The 25,437-nt window shown below is 41.9% G+C and overlaps 2 protein-coding genes across 4 annotated transcripts in view; one reads left to right on the top strand and one right to left on the bottom strand.

The window, feature by feature from the left end:
* Window positions 1–25,437, top strand: part of GSAP (gamma-secretase activating protein) — a 151,694-nt gene that overhangs the window by 116,735 nt on the left and 9,522 nt on the right. Inside the window, exons 28-29 of one of the 3 annotated variants that reach the window (XR_012903342.2) lie at window positions 13,607–13,716; window positions 15,137–16,005. Coding sequence is in view for 1 of the 3 variants with exons in the window: in XM_075926733.2 (XP_075782848.1) it covers window positions 13,607–13,617 (11 nt within the window). In the remaining 2 variants the exon portion in view is untranslated. Of the gene's footprint in view, window positions 1–13,606; window positions 18,489–25,437 lie in introns of those variants that run through there. The other 2 variants (XR_012903339.2, XM_075926733.2) reach the window with 2 other exon arrangements.
* CCDC146 (coiled-coil domain containing 146) overlaps window positions 1–25,437 on the bottom strand; it is a 160,177-nt gene that overhangs the window by 47,662 nt on the left and 87,078 nt on the right. Inside the window, exons 5-9 of the mRNA XM_075926722.2 lie at window positions 10,494–10,551; window positions 8,668–8,844; window positions 7,085–7,158; window positions 4,029–4,256; window positions 1,554–1,740 (exon numbers count right to left, since the gene is read on the bottom strand). Of these exons, the coding sequence (XP_075782837.1) occupies window positions 1,554–1,740; window positions 4,029–4,256; window positions 7,085–7,158; window positions 8,668–8,844; window positions 10,494–10,551 (724 nt within the window). The remainder of the gene's footprint in view (window positions 1–1,553; window positions 1,741–4,028; window positions 4,257–7,084; window positions 7,159–8,667; window positions 8,845–10,493; window positions 10,552–25,437) is intronic.

Raw genomic sequence — 25,437 nt, forward strand, 5'->3', positions numbered from 1 at the left:
GCAGGTGGCAGCCCCGGCTGCGGCGCTGCCCCTTGTGGCCCTGGCATACGCCTGCCGCAGCTGCTTTATTTTCAGGTGCACCTGCTCCTGGGTGCGCCTGTGGCCCTTTCGGGCCATGGTGGCTGCTATGCGGCCGTAGACGGCCGCATTCCTCCTCCTAGTGCGGAGATCATGGAGGTTGGGGGCCTGCCCCCAAACCTCAATGAGGTCCATGACCTCCGCACTAGTCCAGGAGGTCCGTTAGTTCGAATTAACTTTGTAGTGTAGACATACCCTTAGTGTCATCTGCAAACTTGCTGAGGGTGCAATTCATTTCCACAGCCAGATCATTAATAATGATATTGAACAAAACCGGTCCTAGAACCGAACCTAGGGGCACTCCACTAGAAACCGACTGCCATCCTGACATCGAGCTGTTGATCACTACCCGCTGGGCCGGCCTTCTAGTCATCTTTCTATCCATCTTACCATCCATTTATCCAAGCCACATTCCTTTAACTTGCTGGCAAGAATATTGTGGGAGACCGTATCAAAAGCCTTGCACATACACTGACTTTCCCATGTCCACAAAGCCAGTTACCTCATCATAGAAGCTAATCAGATTGGTCAGGCATGACTTGCCCTTTGTGAACCCATGATGACTATCCCTGATCACTTTCCTCTCTTCCAAGTGCCTCAAAATTGATTCCTTAAGGATCCCTTCCATGATTTTTCCAGGAATCGAGGTAAGACTATAGTTCCTTGGATTGTCCTTCTTTCCTTTTATGGAGATGGGCATTACATTTGCCTTTTTCCAATCATCCAGGATCTCTGCCAATCGCCACGACTTTTCAAAGATAATGGCCAAAGGCTCCTCAATGACATTTGCCAACTCCCTCAGTTCCCTCCCCCTCTCCCTCTCCTTCACGGAGTGTGTGCTGCGACTGGCAAGTGGAAACTGTTGGTTTCTAATTAAAGTTTGAATTCTAGAAGCCTCTGCTGATTGGCTGAGCCTTGGTAGTGGGAGGGACAGTCATCTTGGCCTCTGAGGATAGAACAAGAAGCACTGGGCTTAAACTGCAGCAAGGGAGGTTTAGGTTGGACATTAGGAAAAAGTTCCTATCTGTCAGGGTAGTCAAACACTGGAATAAATTGCCCAGAGAGGTTGTGGAATCTCCATCTCTGGAGATATTTAAGAGTAGGTTAGATAAATGTCTATCAGGGATGGTCTAGACAGTATTTGGTCCTGCCATGAGGGCAGGGGACTGGACTCGATGACCTCTCGAGGTCCCTTCCAGTCCTAGTATTCTATGATTCAATGTTTTTTCATGGCTACACAGTGGCTGGTAGGTGCCTTGCAGATCACAAGTACTCACATATACAGCCAAACATATGTAGTTTTTATGAGAACTATAAAAACAAGAACTCTGAATACAAATTTTATCAACACCCTGTATTCTGTATATAGACATTTAAAATGTTTTCTTATGTTTATTTTTGTGCAACCCCTTTAAAAGTTATTTTAATTTGATTTTCTACAGCAGTATTTGTTCATCAGTATTTTGCATACAGACCTCTAATGTGAGCCTTTCATGCAGTAATTTAACTTGTTGCAAGGAATCATGAGCAATTTTCAATTGTATCTCCATCTTTTTTAAATTTCTCAAATCTCTGTCTTTCTCTCTTTGTTTATGAACCAGATTATCATGCTGCTTTTGCTTCTCCAAGAGACAATTACGTAAACCAATGTCAAGAACAGCCCTATATAGATAGATATATAGACTATTTTAGGAAGAAAATACATGATGTATGCAAACAAACATGACCAATTTTCATTGATTTTGGAAAAGCATTATGGCTGCTGAGCAGCAAAATAAAATAGAAAAAACTGTCTTGTCACAAATTAATGCCCTTTTTCCTAAAACAAAATACTGGATCTACTGAAGTCCATTACAATACTCACATGCTTTGTTTCAATAATGCTAAAAAATTACTCATAGTATTAGAGAAATTATTTCTGTTTGTCAAAGTGAGAATTAAAATGTATTTTTAATATCTAAGGAAATCTACATTTTTGTCCTTTGTGTATGTCCATTTATCAGTTTGTCCAACCTTCTTTAATGTGAGATACAAACAGAAAGGACAGGTTTATTGAAAAAAGTAATGCTATTATTACCGGTATACATCCTTCCCCACAAAGAAAGGAGAAACTTGAAGCTGGCTAGAGACAGGCATAACTACTCCTAGATCTGAGATTGAAAGCATTATAGCAGTTTATATTAATTATCAAATGTAGAGAGAGTGGGATTTATAAGGCAGTCTAATGGAGTTGGCTGCCCTAATGGAGTTGGCTGCCCAAATCCAACTGGATTTCAATGGAATGTGAGTGCCTAGAATCCTTATGTGCCTTTGAAAATACCAGGGCTAGGTTCTCTGTTCTGCTAAATTAACTTTGTGTTGCTTACACAGTGTAAAGTGAATTTAAATCTTCTAGAGAAATCTCCTAGGCCATGTCTACACTAGGATAGTATTTGAAAATAATTAAATTAGACTTAATAACTTCCGATTTAACAAATGTGAACTAGCGTATCCACACTACGGGCAAGCCTCAAAATTAATCTGAAGCAGGTTCCATTAATGTAGACATGCTACCTTGGATTTAGACCCCGAGGAAGCACTGGAGAGCAATTAGTTAGAATTACTCTAGTGAGTAATTATTTCAAAAGAGTGGCACCAGAGCATCAACACTACTGTTATTTCAAAATAACCATTTTGGAATTAGCATTACTCCTGATGAAAAACAGGAGTACAGATTTCAAAATAATGGTCTTGGTAGCGTGGACACTGCTTATAAATTTGACCTGGGAGATGGGGGAGTTATTTCGAAATAATGTTCTAGTATAGAGAATTCTCCCTGTATTCAGTGTTCCCAACTCTCATGATGTTATCATAATTCTCATGATTTCTGGTTTTCTTCTTAAAGTCACAGCTCCCAGATTTGAGTGATTATATGAGAACCTCAGCATTCACTTAAAAAACACTAAGTAGGTGTCTAGCCATCCTGGTTCCAGAGAAATGCTTGAAATATGATCAGCATATACCTTAATTGGGTCAAAAACCAGAAAGCAAATAAAAATCCCAAATGTATTATTTTAATATAATATCATGGTTTGGGAGCAGAGCATGACTCAAGATGGTTTGAACACTTCTGGTTGGTGATACTGGAATCTCTGGCTGGTGTAAAGCTGCTGGAGATGGTTCTGACTTCCTGCACCAGCTTTGCCAACTGCTGTTGCTGCCTCCTTCACTATAGCTATGCTGCCCAGTGTAAGCGGGGAGGGAGGATGTCAGGGGTCAGGAGAAGGTGAATCAGGTGGTGACCATATCAGCAGAGGTGAATTGAGGGGTGCAGGTGTGGCAGAGCAAGCCTCTCTATGCCCAGTTTTCTGCTGGAGGCAGGACTTCTGCAAGCAGTGTAACATAAAGCTGCCCCTCTCTATTAAAAAAACAAATAGTCTGGTAGCACTTTAAAGACTAACAAAACTATTTGGTTTTTTTAAAGTTTTTCCTGTTACAGACTAACTCAGCTACCCCTCTGAACCTCTCTATTAAGTTATTCTGGAGTAAGATAAAGAAGAATCAGGGAGCCACAAATGGGCTCTGGTAAATACCTCTTTCCACTGAAACCCATCTTTGCCTAGGCACAGTGGAAAATTGAGTCCCCAGCCTCAGTTTTGTGAATTCTCATTTAAGGATTGATCCAATGTCCAGTGAATTGATTAACTGTTCCATGGAGTTCAGTGGGCTTTGGATCAGGCCCTTATTGCACTTCTCTCTTGTAGGATAGCATCAAGTTTTGATCACCTATGTGATTCAATAAACAGAAATTATATAAATCCATGGTGAAATTAGAGTAATGTTAAACAGTGTGCTTTTATGAAGTCCATAATAAGAATATTTAACACAATAACCAAAAAAAGAATAGTTGATTCAGAATAGAAGAGTGCTCTTTCATATAATTTCTGAGGTCATGGCTCATGTCTTCTAACCTGTCTGCCAGGGCTGTTGCTTCATTCTCTTTGCTCATTTCTAGTAACTTTGTCAAATGATTGAATTCTCGCTCTTTGCTTTCAAGTAAAGCTCGTTTTCCATCCAATTCCTTCATGACGTCTTCCTTTTCTTCCAATACTTCTTCACTCTTTTTCTCCATTTTTTTAAGAGCATCATTTAACTCCTGAACATGGTCAATGAGAATATTTTTCTTCTTCTCTGCATCTCTGAGAACACATTTTAAAACAAAAATATCAAATATGTAAAAATGGATCTAACTCCAGAAAGGTCTGAGACTAACACAATATATAAAATATATAGTATGAGCTTTCAAGGGTAAAATCCACTTAATCAGATGGTGCGCACTGCTGCAGTGAGTAGATGGGGAGCTATTGCTCAGCATTTTTTCTGCTACAACTGTTCTGTTGGCCAGGACAGGAGTCCTCATTGTTATGGGTGTTGCCAGGGAAAAGTCATTTAAAGCTATTGTGTTCAAAATGGAGCCTCTTTAGATTCCATCTTGTTTCCCTTCCTCTCCGTGTTACCCTTTTCCCGCCAAAACCTAAGTGCACACAGTCACCTGCTCGGTGCACCCCACACTATTGTGTGCACTCAGCCCAAAACTGTGCACTAGGCACTAAAATGAGCTGCACACCGCTCAGAAACTGTGCACCCCTCCCTACTGGAGTGCTGCACACGGCACCATTTGCTGCACACCACCCTTACCACCCTTTTCCCGCCTTGAAGGGCTTATAAGCCCTGACCAAGGAAGGGTTTGGGTTCGCCATTGTCCGTCTGTATTGTAGCCTGTCAGTCACTGTCTGCTGTCCCAAGTCCTGTCAGTGTCTGTTCGTCTCCCGTGGTGATCCATTTTAGTTTGTGGGTTCTGGTATAAGGATTTGTTCGAGTGTGGGAGAGAGAGCCTCGCGAGTGTGGGAACGCCCCACTCAAGGATTATTGGCTTCTGCCACATGGACTTGAACTCAGTTACCATCATCCTTGCCCGCTGGATTGGACTGGAAGTCGAAGGGCTACCAAGCGCCGATCCCAGAGGGAATCTACCCGACTCACTGGAGGCAGAGATCCACCTGCAGGAGGGCCGTTCAACAGGACTACCTTTCCCTGTCAGCGAGGGACTCCCTGCTGTCCTCCCCTAAGGCTTTACACTAGCCACAGGGTAGAAGGTCGCAGGCATCAATCGCCATCTGCCTCTGATTTGTAAAGTATATTCCCCTTTGTTGTATCCGGGGCTTATCTATCTTCTTTTCTTCTGGGATAGGGTGGGTTTACACTGTTGTTGTTGGTGTATGTTCTACTGTTCAAAATATATGGTTTGGCCCTAAACATTGGTCTAGCCTGATTTGTGGTTACCCAATCCAACGGTGATCAGATACGTAACACCAGGCCGAATCTGGCTTCTGGGAGGGGGACACCCGGCTTTAGGCCGTGGGCTTAGTCATTGCCATTAGCTTTAGCTCCCACAATAATTGCTTACCTCAGTTCCCCAGGTAACATGGGGATAGTATTTTGAAGCACGTTTTGCTGCTCTTCTCAACTAGGGCATCATTGTACCCTTAGCTAATACTTGCAGACAGAGTGTCAAATAACATGGCCCCTAGATTTCAGATCACTTAGACTTCAGATGACTCATCCTTGATGATTTCTTATAAACAAGGCAGTTCTCCCTTTTGGGTCTATCAAGTCAATTCTTTCACTTGAGCACCAGCACACCACAAGGCAGAGTTTAGGTTAAAATGTCTATTTTGGCACTAAGCCATTCCCAAATGGATAGCTATCCCATAAGATGCAGCTTGGTTTCATGTGTAGGAAATCAGTTTTGTACAAATAAATTAGATAACCAGACACACGAAAATAAGAAAGAAGGAAAAAAGAAAAGAAAACAGATGTATCTTTTTAATTAAATAATTGAGCAGAGGCAAGGAATTATTTACAAAATTGTAACAGCAGAAAAAATAATTAATGCAATCAGGAGATAGAATAAACTTCAGCGTAACACAATAGGTCAATAAGATACAATGAAAACTAAATTAGGGCAGCAATTTGACTGCCAGGTGTTTTAAGAAAAGGCAGCCAAACTGCAACTGGTTGCATTTCACACAAGTATGCTTTTTCTTGACTAGTATACCTCATGCTTTACTTTACCCCTTGGCTGTAAAAAGAAGTCTATCAAGAAATCAGGAGGAAAACATAAGAGATTATGAGTGGTAATATCTATTTCATTTAGAGTATTACACTAGATAATTTATATAGGAAGACTAGGATCAGATCACTGTAACAAAATACATGCTCCCAAAAATCTGGATGGGTCAGATCCTCAACTGGTAAAAATGTATGTAATTATACTGCAGTCTATGGTGCAATGCCAGGGGTGGGCAATAAAAATAACGGCAGTTCTCCAGGGTTAATCCTTGGCAGGCTGCTACCGCTATGTTTACCTATGTCTCTGCAGATATTGAACAAATCACAGCTCTTGTTGGCCACGGATCACCTTTCACAGCCAATGGGAGTAGTGGGAAGTGGTGTGGACCAGCATAGTGGGACCAGTTAATCCTGTGGTGTGGATCTGGACTGGGAGGCGAAATTTCCCCATCCCTGAGTTATGCTAATGTTCAGCAGCTGAGGACTACAATGTGTTTAAAAATGCTCTGTGTTAGATTATATACTCAACTTAGATCTTTAGTATTGTTCCCCATTTGAAAAATAATCTTTGGGTTATCGGGTAAGATCTGTGTAAATTCTGATATCAATCATCTTAATATGCAGTATCAATAGACGTTTTAATGGTTTGTGACTAAAGGGTATTCCCAAACATTTTTATTGTTGTTTTCAATACTAAAATATGCTTCTCTGCTGATGCTATACCTTTTGATTTACTTACATGGATATTGCTCATTAGATAGATTATGGGCACACTTTATCTGCATTGATCAGAATTTTGCATCAAGAATTTAAACGTTGTTATTTGTCTCTACACTGAGATATTACTAAGAAAACAAATAATAAAGATTTTAGTTAGGTACATTTAAAAACATACAATGTTTTACGTTTTATCTTGTCCATTTCTTTTCCAAGTTGCACAGGAATAGCATGGAGTTGGACTAGTTCATCCTAGTAACAGAAGAAAAATGTTAGACCAAAAGGCTCTAAATTTCATGTAATTTCAGAGAACATTTTCTTTGAACTTCTAATATGACCCAAAACAAAAATATGTGTTTCCAAGCAAAATGAATTTGCCGCCCCAAAATTCCCACAGCTATTTTTATTACTGGCTAGTGTAAGTGTCATGTTAATTTATACTTGCAAAACTCACAGGCCACATCTACATTGCAGACTTCTTGCGCAAGAACATGTGTTCTTGTACAAAAACTTGCAGAGTGTTTACACTGCACACGTGTTCTTGCACAAGTAAATTTACAGTAAAGGTGTCGGAACATAGGGCTTCTTGTGCCCCACGAGGAATAAGCCCTCTTGTGCAACAGCTCTTGCACAAGAAGGCAGTGTGGACAGGCAACAGGGGTTTCTTGTGCAAGAAACCCCTATGGCTAAAATGGCCATCAGCGCTTACTTGCGCAAGAGAGCATCCACATTGCCATGGACGCTCTGGCACAAAAGCACAGCCCTTGAGCAAAAGCACATGGCAGTATGGACATGCTCTTGTGCAAAATCTTTTGCGCAAGAACTCTTGCACAAAACAGTTCTTGTGCAAAAAGCCTGCAGTGTAGACGTAGGCACAATGTATGTGCATATGTTATAAATATATAGGCCTAGATTTTTTATGTCAAGGAGCACCAGAAATTCTAGCACCAATTTTTAGGGCAAATCTGTGTGGAACAGGGTCCCAGAATAGATGCAGAACTCAGAGAGAACCACAAAACACTCTAAAAATTACCTGAAATATCTTTTCTATTAATATAAATTTCACATTGTTAAGGGCCAATATTTCAAGACCTGACAGGTATCTAAGGAAGTGCTGTCTGTCCTTCTGATAGGCTGGAAGTCCTGTTCTTCCAATGCTATAAAACTTCTATTTTCAGCCATTCTAGCTCATTAAATATCTGACCTCAAACCTTTTACTGATCCACATCTTTGAAATTTTACCTATCCTAGGACTTGAGTCTGTGAATGTGTATCTTGAGATCTAGGATAGGTAATGTGTGTGTGCATTGGAAGTTCTTGATTTAATTTTCAATTTTCCTGATAGAAAAATCATAAAATTTCTGCAAAATTGAAAATTTCCCATAGAAACTTTTGCAGAAACTACATTTTACATCAGAAGACATTGACTGAAAATTTCTGGTCTGCTCTAATTATAATTCACAGAAAATTTTACTGTGTTCTGTCTTTTGCATTAATATTTACTTAGTGATATATCTGAAATTAGCCTAAAAGTTCTGATCATTATGAAAGCTACTTGTTGTGCTATGTTTATCATTTCCCATAGGTCTATATGTGGCAATGGTACTGTAGCTTCATGTACGGTTCTTGACTAATGGTGCATTTTGTGACGTCAGGCTTTCTGATGGTACTACATATTAGAATGACAGAATATTCAAGGTGTTTCCCTGAAAGTGCAGGCACCTCCACACATTCCCACATATATACTCATTATCATGTTACTTTTAAATCATTCTGCTGCTCTAGAAGTTCCTCCACTTCTTTCTGTTCTCTTAACATCAGCTTTTGCTTGGATGTCACATCTTCCTTCAATGCTTTAATTTCCATTCTCCTTTGGATTGTTTCTTTACGGAGCTCTTCACAATTTTCTTTCAACACTTTAATTTTTTTTTCTGTCTCCTTTAAAAGTAAAGTCAAAGTTCAGGTATCTCAAACTTATATTGGTTTTGGGGAAAGTGCATTTCTTGAATACAACTGTTTAAAATACTGTATTGTTTGTTTAATAATTTATTGATTTTCATTAGAGAAGTACATTTTTTATTTAAAAGACTGAAAAGATTAAATGAATGGTGTATTACTTTGATATTTTTGCATATTCATATGAGCTTAGTTTTCCTATTTTATTATTACCAAAACTCCTGACATTCTTTGGTTACATCATATTTTCATTATTTTTTCTTTTATACTTTGTTGCAAGTTACAATAAAATTTTAAAATAGATATGCTTAAAGATATTTCCTCATGGATATACATACTGTCTTAAATCTTCCCATTTGTCTGATTATATATTACTTTTACAAAGTTTAGCTTGATAACCCGTACATTTCTGTTCACCCACAGAACAGATTCAAACAAGCAGCCAGGAGTGCTATCTACCTCAACACAGCTCAATCATCATGTGTCAACTCTGACATGGAAGTACAACCCTATTACTGAGAGCAGAAATTCAATATCCATGTCTATCCAGACTTTGGACCTTTGTGCCAATAGTCTATTTAACATCATTTATAATAGAGATTGTTGTGCTAAAAATATCTATCTATGGAAATGGACAGCATGCTCATTTCACAAAGGCCACTGTATAACTATTCTATGCTTACATTGTGGCTACTACTAACCTGGGTTAAAACTGGCAAACTAAAAGTAAGAGCTTACAAAATTCCAGTAAAAACTATAGCGATCCTTCTGTTGGTTACTACATTGCTCACCCTGTCAGCATCTAGCTCAATCTAGGAAGCTAAATGATCTAATCAGCAGACCAAATGCAGTGGTGAATCCTGGTCACATGGCAGCTGCAGTGCATACGCTAAGCAGACTATTGATTTTAATTAGAGGAGCAGAAGCTCCAATAATCTGCAGTGCCAGAAACCTCTAAGCCAACAGATCTGCTGCATTAAACCTGGTCTGGCAGCTGGAACCAGAAGGAACCATTTTTAACGTTCATTTGAATTTTTCATCAGGGAAAGCTGTACATCCCAAATATTCCAAACACTGATTCTGAATTTGTATTCTGAATATGATTTAACCTTTGTTACAGTCGTGAACTGTTCAGTGCTTTTTACTCAGAATATTTTAATGAGCTGATGGACAATTTCATGAAACAAACAACACTGGTACTGTTTGAATGGGAAAAAATGAATTCTGAGAACAATGCTCCCCACTCTCATTCTCCATCCATTGTATTATAGTTTAAACAAGTTTCCAGAATTGTGTAGAATTTTAAAATATTGTGCAGAGAATTTTTAATTTTTTAGTGCAGAATTTCCCCAGAAGTAAAGTAGTAACAAATTATGTATCACATCATATATTATAATACATTCATCATTATAAGTATGGTATGATGCGATACATAATTTGTTATTACTTTACAGAACACAACCTTTCCTTTGAATTCCATTCCTTGATTTTTCCATATATTCCAGATTTTACAAATATACTGTTCTAATGTTTACAATATTATATTCTTTTTTATGGTTTTATTTTACATGCTATCCAAAAGGACAGCAAATATCACTTTTTTTGTTTTGTAAAGTGTATTTCTTACTTACACCTTGCTTGGGGATTCTCTCATATTCCTGTTGAAGGAGCCTTTTGTCTTCTTGTAAACTACCAAAAAATCATCATAAAGATCAGAATATTGGCAATATGCAAAGCAATCAAAATAGACTTTAATAGTCCATGCTATACAACATTAAAAGTGAAGTGAAATATATCTGAGACAATTTGGACACCATTTTAAAACTGAGTTTAGGTCAGTCTTACCATAAAATGGATCCAGATATTACAAGTGTACAAAAAACAAAATTCATTATATATGTTTCACTGAAAAAAATCTTTCAAATATCAGCAAGCAATTAGAGCATAGATCCTAAAAGACCTCAGAGATATTTTTATAACTTTTGTTATACTACTGAAATAAAAAACGTGATTTTAAAAAGAGAGCTATTGAAGGAGATAAACTATAGAACAGCGATTACTAACAACTGCATGCAAAAAACTGTACATTCTAGCATACAGAATAGCTTCACCATCATCATGCTTATCCTTTTCCAACACCAAGGATGGGCAGGGCTAAGATTATAAACAGATTCCAACCATATCTATTTTGAGACACCATTTAACACAGTTGGAGTGTTGCCTGGTTGATTTTATATACAGTAAATTTCCGATAATCCGGCACCTTTAGGACCCAGGGGGTGCTGGATTATCACATATGCTAAACTATAGGAAGGGGGGGACTATGACAGGTCTGGGGTGGATGCCACCCCAGACTCCTCATAGCCCCCCCTTCCGATAGTCCGGCTCTGCCCCAGGCGTCCCTGATTCGGCTGCTGCTGGTCAGTGTCAGCAGCGGCTGAATCGGGGACACCTGGGACAGAGCAGGTGGGGTTGGTCTGGTAGCGCCGCCCCTCAGCGCTGCGAGACCAACCCGGCAGCACCCCAGCTGCTCTTGGGGATGCCTGGGACAGAGCAGCTGGGGTGCTCCCGCGTTGGTCCCTTAGTGCCTCCCCTCGGCACTGCGGGACCAAACTGGCAGCACTCCAGCTGCTCTTCCCCAGGAGTCCCCAAGAGCAGCTGGGTGCTGCTGGGTTGGTCCTGCAGCCCCGAGGGGCAGCGTTACAGGACCAACCTGGCAGCACCCCAGCTGCTCTGCCCCCAGCTTCCCCGATTCAGCTGCTGGTCAGTTTCAGCAGCGGCTAAATCAGGGAAGCTGGGCGCAGAGCAGCTCCAATTGTCCAGCTGCCCAGAGCACTTCTGGGTTCCTGATGGTGCTGGACCATCAGGAGTGCTGGAGCATTGAATGCCGGACCACTGGAGTTTTACTGTATCGTTATACCATTGTCTCCTTGGACATTCACATCCTCTTACACAATGTACTTTCAATCTTCTAGTGATATTTCTTAGTCTAATTAGTCATGTCATGACTAGGATATAGTACAGTTACCTCCTTTCAAACGTTTGTAGCTTTTGTTCCTGATGTTTTGCATGTTTCACAGCTATTATAGATACTGATTTAAAGTTCCATTTTTATTTAGTCATATGAATATTCTACTGTTGATGTCATCTTCATAATTGTTAGACATTATTGAGGGTGAAGACTTTTTCACAAAGGAAAAATTGCCATTAATACCATGATTTTTCTTTGTGTCCATGACATTGTTTGTGTCTGGGATTTTTCTTTGTGATTGGTATTTTAACAAAGTAGCATGCATTATATGAAATTATATTACATAATTCTGATAACTATTAAAACAAATTAAATGTTTATGTTTGATCAGCTTGGATCCCTCCTTCCTTAACAACATTATTAACATGGTACTATGTTGCAAACACAGAAAATTACTCTATAGTAAGTCCTCCATCTCGATATTATTTCAAAATAACGTCAGTTATTCTGAAATAATGCTGTTGTGTAGACATACCCAAAGAGATTTTAGAATGTGGCCTGAGAAATGTTGGACTCATACCAAGTTTGAGCCTTCTCCAGGATTCTACTTCTGGTGGGATCAGCATTGTCACTAACAAGATCACAGATTCAGAAGGTAGACAGATTCCCAACATAGTGTCTGTTTTACGCAAACCAGAATGTGAACATGAAGTGAAATTAAAAACATGATTCTGTTGGATTGTGATTTTAGACTCTGAACTGTAAGATATTTAGGTAAGCAATATGGAAAACATTAGACAAACATGAGGGCTACGTCCACACTGGCATGATTTTCCGGAAATGCTTTTAACGGAAAAGGTTTTCCGTTAAAAGTATTTCCGGAAAAGCACGTCTAGATTGGCAGGACGCTTTTCCGGAAAATCTAGAAGCGCTTTTCCGCAAAAAAGCCCCAATCGTCATTTTTGCGATCGGGGCTTTTTTGCGGAAAATACTACTGTGCTGTCTACACTGGCCCTTTTCTAGAACAGTTTTCCGGAAAAAGACTTTTGCCCGAATGGGAGCAGCATAGTTTTTCCGGAAAAGCACTGATGATTTTACATTCGATCGTCAGTGCTTTTCCGGAAATTCAAGCGGCCAGTGTAGACAGCTGACAAGTTTTTCCGGAAAAGCGGCTGATTTTCTGGAATAACTTGCCAGTGTAGACACAGCCGAGGTTTCTTTTGACTGAATCACTGTCCGTCTATCAGACAATGAAGTATATATGGAAAAGGGATAGGAGTGGAGCATTAAATCCTTGTTTCTGAATCATGTTCACGTGACGTGTTACCTGTTAAACATAGTTAGGGACAGGTGGATAAAAAGCTTGGAAAAGGAAATGATCTGGTTGGCATTGTGAAATGACCATTTACAGCCTGCCCTGTAGGTAAAGCTCACTTTCATATGCACTTAGAGGATAAAAGAACAAGTCTGTATATTACTCTTGTTCTAGTTATAAAGTAAACAGAAACCAGTAGACCAGAAACAGCTGGTTTAATGTTGTTTTATTTCACTTAGTCCACCAGGGGACTATGCTTAAAAGTCTAGAAACCTGACCTACGACAAAAAATTTTTAAGAAAGGGTTTGTTTAGTCTGGAAAAGAGAATACTGAGCAGGGACATGATAAGTCCTCGAGGATGTAACAGGTTGTTATAAAGAGGAAGGGGGTATCTTTAATTGCTGGTGTTGTAAGAGAAAAAATAACTTTTCCTATAACTATTTTTCTCACCAATTAGAAAGAACATAAGAACAGACATACTGGATCAGACCAATGGTCCATCCAGCCCAGTATCCTGTCTGCCAACAGTGGCTGATACCAGATGCCCAGAGGAAGGGAACAGAACAGGTAATCCTCACGTGATCCCTCCCCTGTCATCCACTTCCAGAGAAATAGAGACTAGGGACACCATTCCTACCCATCCTGGCTAATAGTCATTGATGGACCTAACCTCTAGCTCTTTTTTGAACCCTGTTAAAGTTCAAGCCTTTACCACATTCTCTGGCAAGGAGTTCCAGAGATTGACTGTGCATTGAGTGAAGAAAAATGTCCTTCTGTTTGTTTAAACTTACTGCCCTATTAATTTTATTTGGTGACCCCTAGTTTTTATATTGTGGGAATAAGTAAATAATAAGGATTACAGGATCGGTCGGAAAAGGCTTTCCTTGTCGACCGATTCCCATCTAGACTGCTGCTTTTTGCCAGCAAAGTGCCACATTGGCAAAAAGCGGTGGCCATTTTTATTCGAATGAAGCGTGGGATATTTAAATCCCTGCTTCATTTGCAATAGCGATGTGCCTAATCTACATCCCTCTGTTGGCAGAGGGGTGTAGTTTAGACACACCCTAAAAGTGGTCAACAAATACAGCAATGGTCTGTCAGCCAATGATAGCTTGGCAATTGGCACTACTAACAGGGAGAGGGAATGGAAATGATCTTGGAAGGAGAGTCACTCCATGAGGCATGTTCTGAGGTACTGATAGTCCTGATTTTCTAACATCTGCAGCATTTTTTGTTCTAGGAATTTGGGGACAGAGTATATAGGTGTAGTTCTTGAACTTATTCACCTCAAGGGACTTCTACAGAAGGGAAGGTTACTCACCTGTGTAGTAACTGGAGTTCTTCAAGATGGTTGTCCTCGTGGGTGCTCCACCTTAGGTGCTTCAGCGCTGCTGAGCCCGATGCAGGAGATTTGTGACAGCAATGCCCCTGGCCAGCCTTGCATGCAGGGAGCTGGTGTGTGTTCTAAGGAGGCTACTGTGCATGAGTGGGCTCCCCACCCCAGTTCCTTCTCTGACTCAGATGTGCTGTATTCCGAAGCAGAGGGGATGACGGTGGGTGGTGGAGCACCCACGGGGACAACCATCTCGAAGAACTCCTATTACTATACAGGTGAGTAACCTTCCCTTCTTCTTCAAGGAGAGTCCCTGTAGGTGCTCCACCTTAGGTAGTTACGAAGCAGTATTCGTAGTAGGAGGTGGGAGTTTTGAATGCTGACCCTGTGAGGCCAAAAGTATTGTGCGGCCAAATGTTGTCTCTAACTCAGCAAATGTCTGAACTGCATAATGTTGAGCGAAAGTATGTGTTGATGCTCATGTGGTGGCCCTGCAGATGTGTTCTGTTGGGACACCCTATGGGAATGCCACTGTGGCTGCCATTGCCCTTGTTGAGTGAGTTCACACAGTTGGTGGGGGCTCTCTCTGGGCTAAGATATGCGCTAGTTTAATGCAACTAGATATCCATTTTGAGAGTCTTTGTTTCAAAATAGGCAACCCCTGTGACCTGTCTGTTGATGAAACAAACAGCCGTGGGGTTTCCCAAAAGGACTTTGCCTGCTGTAGGTAGAATGCCAGTACTCTGAGGACATCCTGGGTATGGAGAGCTGCTTCTTTATTGTCCTTGTGTGGTTTAGGGAAGAAAACAGGTAAGTATATGGGTTCATTGCAGTGGAACACGGTAGGTACTTTGGGTAGGAATTTGGGATGAGTCATAAGTATACCCTTATGAAAGATGGTGTATGGTGGATCCGCCATTAAGGCTGCTATTTCGCCAATATGTCTTGCAGAGGTGATTGCCACAAGGAAAGCTACTTTCATTGACAGGTGGCAAGAGGCTCAAAGGGTTTACCCATGAGCACATTTAGTAATAGGCTCAAGTCCCATGCTGGGATTGGTTCCTTGTATGTGGGAAACATGTTGTGAAAAACCCGTATAAAGTGTTTGACTGACGGGTGTGTGAAGATTGAGTGTCCTTGTACAGGAGCGTGTATAGTGGAAATGGAAGTAAGGTGCACTGTAATGGTACTCAAGGAGAGACCCGCATTATGTAGTTCTAACAAGTATTGTAGAATGTGTGATATGCCCATGTGGAGCGGTTCATGGTTGTGAGCTGTACACCAGGCCATGGACCTTTTCCATTTTTGACCATGTGTCTTTCTTGTTGCAGGTTGTGTGGAATTTGTGATGATGAGCTGTACTGCTTCCAAAAAGGTCCTTTCCATGGAATTTAACCAACAAGCATCCATGCCTAGAGGTGTAACTTGTGGATGGCCAGATGGGGAATTCAACAATTTCGTTGTGTCAGCAAAGCCTTGACTGGTGGGAATTGAAGTGGTGACCGAATGCTCATCTGTAACAGGTCCTGGTGCCATGTTTGCCTGGGCTAGTTGGGTGCTATGAGTATTATTCTGGCCCTATCTTGCTTGATCTTGAGGATCACTCATTGTATAAGTGGAAAAGGTAGGAATGCGTATGCCAGGTCTGTGTTCCATTCTATACTTTAAATGAGAAGGAGAAGGGGGCAGTCGCAGGGAGAGAAGTGGCGCCCCACCGAGGTGAGGAGTTCCTCTGGGCGGAGATAGAGCAGGAGGTGGTTCAGCTTCCACCCCGCCGGAGGAGCCCGAGCCCAGAGACCTGGAGGAGTCTCCATCAAGGGGGGAACCTGGGATCAACACACACCTTCCCCAGAGACTGCCACGGGGCCGATGAAGTGAGGAGGGGGTTGCCGGTGGAAGGGACGGAATGGGAAATGCACATGGGTAGGAAGTGGCCCAGAACAGGGTGGCAACAACCCGAGAGGTTGACGGGTTTCGGTATCGTGACCTCTGTCAAGCAGGGGGAGGCGATTGCCCTCCCTTTAGGGATCTGGGCCAGAACCTGGGAGTGTGGGCGGGCACGGGTCCCCCTACCCCCGCCTGAGGGTGGATATCCCTCCTCTCGCCCCCAGCAACAGGGCTGGGACCACTGAGACTTGAGCCTACGAGGTTACATAGACTGTACTAACATTGTGGGGCCAAACTGTGGGTCCTGGGTGTCGTCCTGGATGGGTTAAGGGTGAAGGGTTGTTGTGATACCCACATGGGAGGCGACCCATGGCAGGGCCATTAGTTGCCCCGGGCAAGGTGGGAATCCCGTGGGCAGGGCTAGAATAATACAGGAGTTGTCCCCAAAGGGAGACAAGTCGTCCCCACCTTGTCTCATGGTGGTGCAGCCCGAGGGGCGACCTCCTGACAACAGGATATAGACCTTAGAAAATAAAATAATAATATGCATTTAAAACCTGCGTCTTCAACTGTTGCTCCTGTGAGTAAAACTTAATCACTAGAGCAGTTCCATTGTCTTCAGTGGAACTAGTCCTGTCAGTAAACATGACTCATTATGAGTGAAGGTTGAAGATCTATCTCTTAAATTAGTATTATTTTTACAGGTCACTATGGGTCAGACTATATGTGGTATATGCACAGTGCGAGAGTGTGTAGTCTACTACTTCCTTGCGTGACACAGAGCTGCTCCTTCTGCATTCTCCTGGAAATGCCCAGCATCCCAAAAAGGTGTAGGGAAAATGTAAAACTTGCTCTTTATAGATAGTCATAGCTGCCAGTGTGTTATCTCCAGGTTCTGTGGTGGATTTCTGTGTTCCTCCTCCTCCTATGCACTGCACCCAAATGCCACAACTGAAACCTATAATTTTTCCTTTGGAATTGTCTGCTGTTTGACTACAAACAAATGAATATTTTCACTTACCCAGCTAGTGAATTGTCACAGTTGTCCAAATAAATAACTAATAAGGGGAATTTACAACCCTGAGGTACTTTAGCTGGATACCTAGTAGAATTACTCGGGCTTGCATAGTCACAAAAACATCAGAGAAATCCCCATTCTGAAAACGTGACCATGCTTATTGTATCTGTGACCAAAACTAATTAAATGGATGCTGCAGTGCTTGTTAGAAGTATAGGCCAAGAAGTGTCTCTTTAAAATCATTCCAGGACAGTGGTGGGCAACTTACAACTCATGGGCCGCATGTGGCCCATTTGGGTTCTGTGAGTTGTCCGTGAAACATTCTGTTTACCCTTGCCCACGTGCAGGGTTACCTGATGATGCTGGTTTCCATCCATGTAGTTTTTTCCTACTGGTATTACTAAAATGATACACATGTAAAGCCAGGGCCTGTGAAGTGAGGTGCATGCTGCTAGCACACAACACTGACTGTGAAAGTCATGCACTCCCTCAGCATCCAATCAAGGCACTGCTATGATTCAATTGGCATAGCCCTCAAATTCTAGATATGCAAGCAGAGTTTGCAAAAATGCCCTCTCCTAGGAGGCCATCTTGGTTACAACAATCTTGTAGCTCACTGAGATGAAGGAAAGGCTACTTACGTGGTCAGCTCACTAACTAAGATTGCCAATCACTGCCTCACGCGGATCACAAGGACAATGTTAAAACTGTAGAACAGAAAAAAGTTGGTACCATTTCCCTTTCTCATCACAATCTTATCTAACGAGGACAGTTTCATGTGGTACTATTCCAAGTTCACAACAAAAGTTTGTCATCTTACGAAGGTCAGTATAAGAGAACAGATAATCCTTTAAAATATTAATTTAAAAAAAAATAATGTCCAAAGATGAAGTTGAGTCAAACTTAAAATACTTCATTTACAATATTAATTTCACATATACGGGCAGTCCCCGACTTACGCGGATCCGACTAATGTCGGATCCGCAGATACGAACGGGGCTGCCACAGAGTACACGGACTGCGGGACCTCAAGGTCCTGCCACCCGTGTACTCTGGGGCTTTCTCTGCGTCTCCCTGGTCTGCAGACCCAGAAGACGCAGAGCAAAGCCGCAGAGGGGCTCGGGCAGCGAGGCAGCCCAGGCGCTCCTGGACTGCTCTGCTGCCGGCTTCCCCGCGGCTTTGCAAAGCAGCGGGGGGGCTCGGGCAGCGGGGCACCCCAGGCGCGCCTGGGCTGCTCCGCCGCAGGCTTCACCACAGCTTTGCAAAGCCGAGGGGGGGGCTCGGGCAGCGGGGCACCCCAGGCGCGTCTGGGCTGCTCCGCTGCTGGCTTCCCCGCGGCTTTGCAAAGCAGGGGGGGGGGGGGGGGGGGGGCTTGGGCTGCTCCGCTGCCGGCTTCCCCGAGTCTTTGCAAAGCCGCGGGGGAAGCCGGCAACGGGACAGCCCAGACGCCCCGCGGCTGTCCCGCTGCCGGCGTCCTCAGAGGCTTTGCTCCCCGTCTCCCTGGTCTGCTGGTCTCCCTGGTCTGCTGGTCTCGGTTCGCCGCCCGTGTCTTCCTGGTCTGCTGGGGTGGGGGGGGGGGCGCAGCTAGTACACCCGCCCCCCCAGCAGACTAGGCTTTTCTCTGGACACCTGTGGCAGAGCAGCTGGGGTGCTGCCGGTTGGTCCCGCTGCGCCGCTCTGGGCGCTACTGGTCCAACCCAGCAGCACCCCAGCTGCTCTGGTCCTGATTCAGCCGCTGCTTGTCATTTTCAGCAGCGGCTGAATCAGGACGCCTGGGGCAGAGCAGATGGGGTGCTGCTGGGCTGGTCCAGTAGTGCCGAGGAGCGGCGCTAGTGGAGCAACCCAGCAGCACCCCGGCTGCTCTGCCCCAGGCGTCCTGATTTAGCCGCTGCTGAAACTGACCAGCGCTGACTACAGGAAGCCCGAGGCAGAGTTGCTCTGCCCCGGGCTTCCTGGAATCAGCTGCTGATCAGTTTCAGCAGCAGCTGACTTGGGGACGCTTGGGGTTCTTAAGTTGATTCTGTATGTAAGTCAGAACTGGCGGTCAGTTTCAGCAGCGGCTGAATCTGGACGCCAGTTCCAACTTACATACAGATTCAACTTAAGAACAAACCTACAGTCCCTATCTTGTACGTAACCCGGGGACTGCCTGTACATTAAATGTGCACTCATGATTTAGCTATTTCTTTCAAGTTGTATAAAGCTAAGATTTTTCTCTGTCTTTGTTATTCTCAAAGGGTACTTCTAGACTACACCCCCTTTTCGGAAAAGGGATATAAATTAGATGTATCGAAATTGCTAATGAAGTGGGGATTTAAATATCCCGCGCTTCATTAGCATAAAAATGGCTGCCACTTTTTCAGCACGAAGCTTTGTCAGAGAAAAGCGGCAGTCTAGAGGCTGATCTTTCAAAAAATAAAGCCTTTTTCGAAAGATCTTGTAAACCTCATTTCACAAGGGATAAGGGATCTTTCAAAAAAGTCTATTTCAAAAAAGTCTAGACTGCCGCTAGGCTGCCGCTTTTCTCCGACAAAGCTCCATGCCGAAAAAAAGCTGTGGCCATTTTTATGCTAATGAAGCACGGGATATTTAAATCCCCGCTTCATTAGCAATTTCGATGTGCCTAATCTGCATCTCTCTGTCAGCAGAGAGAATCAGTCTAGACACACCCAAAGAGTGTGCCTACACAGCAGCATTATTTTGGAATAACTGACATTATTCCAAAATAACATAGTGTATGTCTATACTGCCAGCCTTTATTTTGAAATAATGTCAAGCTGGAGGACTTCTTACTCTGAATGCTGTAACCCTCGTTTCATGAGGAGTAAGGGAAGTTGAAGGAAAAGTTCTTCTTTGAACTTCAAGCTGTGTAAACAGCACCCAAAGCAGAAATAAGCTATTTTGACTTAATCTGCACAACTGACGTAGCTCAAGTTGCATAGCTTATTCTGACTTTAGCCCTGCTGTGTAGACAGATGTTTCCAAACTGTATTATTTTATTTTTCTAAAAGTTATTGTTTGGCCTTAACCACTAGCCTTTGTAATTTGGTCTTACATTTTAGCATTAGTCTCAGTATACCGTAATCCGTATGAATCAGGTCCTATTTTCACAACCAGAGGTGAAAGTAAGGAAGTGCGCTCTGGTGCTCAGCTCCAGCAAGAGTTGACTAAGCTGTGGCGAAAACCAGTAGGAAGCTATTTAAAGAGCTAGAAAGGACCGGGGTTGCAATAGGATAGTACCTGTAAGAAATTTTAAGTTACTTTCACCACTGTTCATAAGTATCTGTAACACACTTACCATACTGTTGGTGCTACACAAATGAATAGTAAAATACAAAGGAATTAGGCATCAGACCTTAATTCTGTTTTCTAATGCGTCTTTTGATTAATCTGTTCTTCATTTTTACACTTTTATAACCTTTATCATTTTGGCAGCCTGAACAACTTACACACAATCAAAAAAGAACAAAACCTTTAAGCCTAAGCATTTCTGTTTGAAAATGCAGGCACGTGTTTTTCATGCTACTTTATTAATTTTGATGCCAAAAAATACAAATGCATGCAAAACTAATGTAGCTACAGTTTGTTTATACACACACACACACACACACTCACACACACACACTCACACTTAACTTAAATAAGTTCCAGACTTTTCTGCCGAGAGATGTCTAAAACTGCAAACTGCCATAAAAATACAAAAATAAAGTCAGGAGTGATTAGGAAATATACTTGTCAACAAAGGTCTGTTTTAGTTCATCAATAAACCCAGTAATCAGAACAGAACATTTAAAAGCATAGAATTTAGTTCTGTAAAGTCCTGAGTATTTCAACTGCTGTTGAAATTAACATGGAGTGTTCCAAAAGTCCACAGAGGGTGTTGCACTTCTCCCTGGATCAGGACCTATGACCATAAACTTGAGTGTATTCAAGATGACATTACACCAATATGAGATTTCCAGAAGGTTTTCAAAACAGGCTTTGCATGCACATGCTAAAGAATACAGTCAAGGGACTAAGTGTTTAGGTTTGCTTACTTGTTTTAACAACCTACCTTGAACTCCAACAGATGAAAAGTTTGTAGTAAGAAAGTATAGAGAAGAGCTTCCTTTTATACCTTTAAATCCATTACACTAAACTGAATGGCTAATCCTGAAATTGCCAGAGGTTAAAGAATTTTCCAGATTTGTACAAAATATCAGGCCTGATTCTGCATCCCTGCCTCACACTAAGTAATACTTCTGTGAGTAACCCTGCTGATCCCAGTGGTACTATTTGTGTGACTAAGGCCAGGTCTATGGTAAATCCAGAAAGTCGGCTTAAGGTACTCAACTCCAATTGTGTAAATAATGCAGCTAGAGTAGATGGTAAGCCAAGCGTGGCACCTTAAGTACCTTAAGCCAAGCTTGGCACCATCTCCACAGCTGGAGGTTGATGGGTGCAAACACTCCCATTGACATATCTTACTCCTTGAGAATTGAGGAGTACCAGCACCAACTGGGGGCTCTCTCAGCATTTGATTCAGGGGGTCCCTACTAGACCCGCTAAATCAAATCCCAGAAGACTGATCTCTAGCACAGTAAGTGTTAACGTGGCCTAAGAAGTTACTCTGTGCAAGGGTTCTGGGATTGTCCCCTATGATTGAAATGGAAATTATTTTCAGAAGAAAACATAGCACATAAATCTTATAATTTAAACACCTCCCATTTTCAATTCAATTGATTACTATTTAACATACAATTAGTATCATATGTGTTTCACATTTTATTTCCGTCTTAGTCTAGAAAAGAAAAAAGACTATTTCTCATTTTTCACTCCACAAAAGTGGAATTCTTAACCCTCGTACCAATATGAAAAAGTTACATTAGATGAGGGTTCACCTTAGCTGAATGCTTCCCTGTTTCTTTATTTTATATTTCTTTTCTGTATTATTGGGCTGTATCAGCCCTGGCTATAAACAAAAGCAACTCAGTTGACTTGCATGGAATTGTGTAAAGACTGAATTTGGGTCATTATCATCTTCCCCTTTATTTATCATCTTGTTAGAAAGTTTTGTACATTGTGTCCTACATTTAAAAATCAGTTTAATGATAGAATCATAGAACTGGAAGGGACCTCAAGTGGTCATCAAGTCCAGTCCCCTGCCCTCACGGCAGAACCAAGCACTGTCTAAATCATCCCTGACAAGTGTCTGTCCAACCTGCTCTTTAATATCTCCAGTGATGGAGATTCCACTACCCGCTTTGGCAATTTATTCTAGTATTTAACCACCCTGACAGTTAGCAAGTTTTTCCTAATATCAACCTAAACCTCCCTTGCTGCAATTTAAGCCCATTGCTTCTTTTCCTATCCTCGGAGGCCCAGGAGAACAATTTTTCTCCCTTCTTCTTATAACACTCTTTTAGATACAGTACTTGAAAAATTCTATCATGTCCCCCTCAGTCTTCTCTTTCTAAACTAAATAAGTCCAATTCTTTCAGTCTTCCCACAAAGGTCATGTTTTCTAGACCTTTTATCATCTTTGTTGCTCTTCTCTGAACTTTCTCCAATTTCTCCATATCTTTCTTGAAATGTGGTGCCCAGAACTGGACACAATACTACAACCGAGGCCTATTCAGCGCAGAGTAGAGCAGAAGAATTACTTTTTGGATCTTGCTCACAACACTCCTGTTAATGCATACCAGAATCATATTTGGTTTTTTTCCAACAGTGTCACAAGGTTGACTCATGTTAAACATGTGGGCCACTATGACCCCTAAATCCCTTTCAGCAGTACTCCTTCCTAGACAATCACTTCCCATTCTGTATGGGTATGTCTAAACTACATGGCTCCGTCGACGGAGCCATGTAGATTTGTTGTTTTGGCAAAGTCAAATGAAGCCGCGATTTAAATGATTGCGGCTTCATTTAAATTTACATGGCTGCCACGCTGAGCCGACAAACAGCTGATCGGCTGTTTGTCTGCTCAGCGTGCTAGTCTGGGTGCTCCCCTACCGACATCAAAGCCCTTTGTCGGCAGCCCCGGTAAACCTTGTCCCATGAGGAATAACGGGGCTGCCGACAAAGGGCTTTGATGTCGGCAGGGGAGCGTCCTGACTAGCGCACTGAGCGGACAAAAAGCCGATCAGCTGTTTGCCGGCTCAGTGCGGCAGCCATGTAAATGTAAATTAAGCCGCGATCATTTAAATTGCGGCTTCATTTGACTTTGCCTATGTGTCTAATCTACATGCCTCTGACGACAGAGGCATGTAGTCTAGACACAGCCTATGTGTAAAACTGATTGTTCCTTCCTAAGGAAGGAACTTTGCATTTGTCCTTATTAAATTTCATCCTATTTATCTCAGACCATTTCTCTAGTTTGTCCAGATAATTTTGAATTTTGACCCTATGCTCCAAAGCACTTGGAACCCCTCCCAGATTGGTATCATCTGCAAACTTAATAATCATGCCAATCAAACTCTCTAAGCCATCATCTAAATCACTGATGAAGATATTGAACAGAACCAGTCCCAAAAAGACCCCTGCGGAATCCCACTTGTTATGCCCTTCCAGCATGATTGTGAATCGTTAGTAAGTACTCTCTGAGAATGAACTTAAAAAACAAAAATTGGTCTGGTAACACTTTACAGACTAACAAAACACGTAGATGGTATCATGAGTTTTCATAGGCACAGCCCACTTCTTCAGATGACCGGATGAGAATGGTTATCCAGCCAATTATGCACCCACTTTATAGTAGCCCAAACTAGGTTGCATTTCCCTAGTTTATTGATAAGAAGGTCACATGAGACTGTGTCAAATGCCTTACTAAAGTCTAGGTATACCATGTCTACCGCTTCTCCCTTATCTACAAGGCTTGATACCCGATCAAAGAAAGCTATCAGATTGGTTTGACATGATTTCTTCTTTACAAATCCATGCTGGCTGTGACCTATTACCTCATTATCTTACAGATGTTTGCAGATGGATTTCTTAATTACTTGTTCCATTATCTTCTCTGGAATAGAAGTTAAAGTGACTGGTCTGTAGTTTCCTGGGTTGTTCTTATTTCCCTTTTTATAGATGGGCACAATATTTGCCCTTTTCTAGTCTTCTGGAATCTCACCCAACTTCCATGATTTTTCAAAGATGATAGCTAAAGGCTCAGATACATCCTCTATCAACATAATGAGATTAAAGAAAAAATATTCCAATGACATAAGTTTAGACTCCTTCTCTGTATTCACATATTAATTCACTTCTGTACACAATCCCATTCATTTCTCACTGCTCCAACATAAATTATTCAATTTGCACCATCTTTCCACCCGTAAATCCATATATGAAGACTGACACTTGCAGATATGTATGGCTGTGTGCATTGGTGTCTATATCTGTCAAGGCTGTTTCCCACTCTGGCAATCTGAGTTAAGAAGGTGGAAGCCCACAAGAGACCTTAAATACTTTGCCTCTATAGGCTTCCAATTACAAAAACTCCCCAAGGCCACAGATTTTCTGCCTTTGGGAAGTAGCTGCCACTATCAAGTGTAAAAACAAAACCCCCTCTTCTTCTGAAATCCAGGAAGAAGCACTTGAACTTTTTTCAGAGGGATACCCCTTAAGCTCTTTTACCACAAGAGAGCTTGAGGAAAACAGAAAACAAACTGCAAATCTCTGATAGGCGATCTCTCAGTCTTAGCCAGAGGTCCATACATGTATGCTACTTTCCAAGACACAAGAATCAAATCATCGCCTTAAAAAAGGTGATTTTTATTAACAAAACAAAAAGATATACTTAATAAAGCATACTTGGTTGCTAGGTGTTACAGAGGAACAGAGAAAAAAACAAAATAAAACAGAGAAACATAATGGGCATGTCTAAACTACATTCCTCTTTCAAAAGAGGAATGAAAATTAGGCAAATCAAAAGTTCCAATTAAACGCGGATTTAAATATCCTGCGCTTCATTTGAATATATGAGACCAAGCGCTTTTTCAAAAAAGGGTTTTTCGAAAGTGAAAGCGCAGTCTAGACACGGTTCTTTTGAAAAAAATCCCTTTTTCGAAAGAAC

Source organism: Pelodiscus sinensis, chromosome 1 (assembly GCF_052426305.1).
Source record: "Pelodiscus sinensis isolate ZL-2025 chromosome 1, ASM5242630v1, whole genome shotgun sequence".
In the NCBI taxonomy this organism is placed as follows: Eukaryota; Metazoa; Chordata; order Testudines; family Trionychidae; genus Pelodiscus; species Pelodiscus sinensis.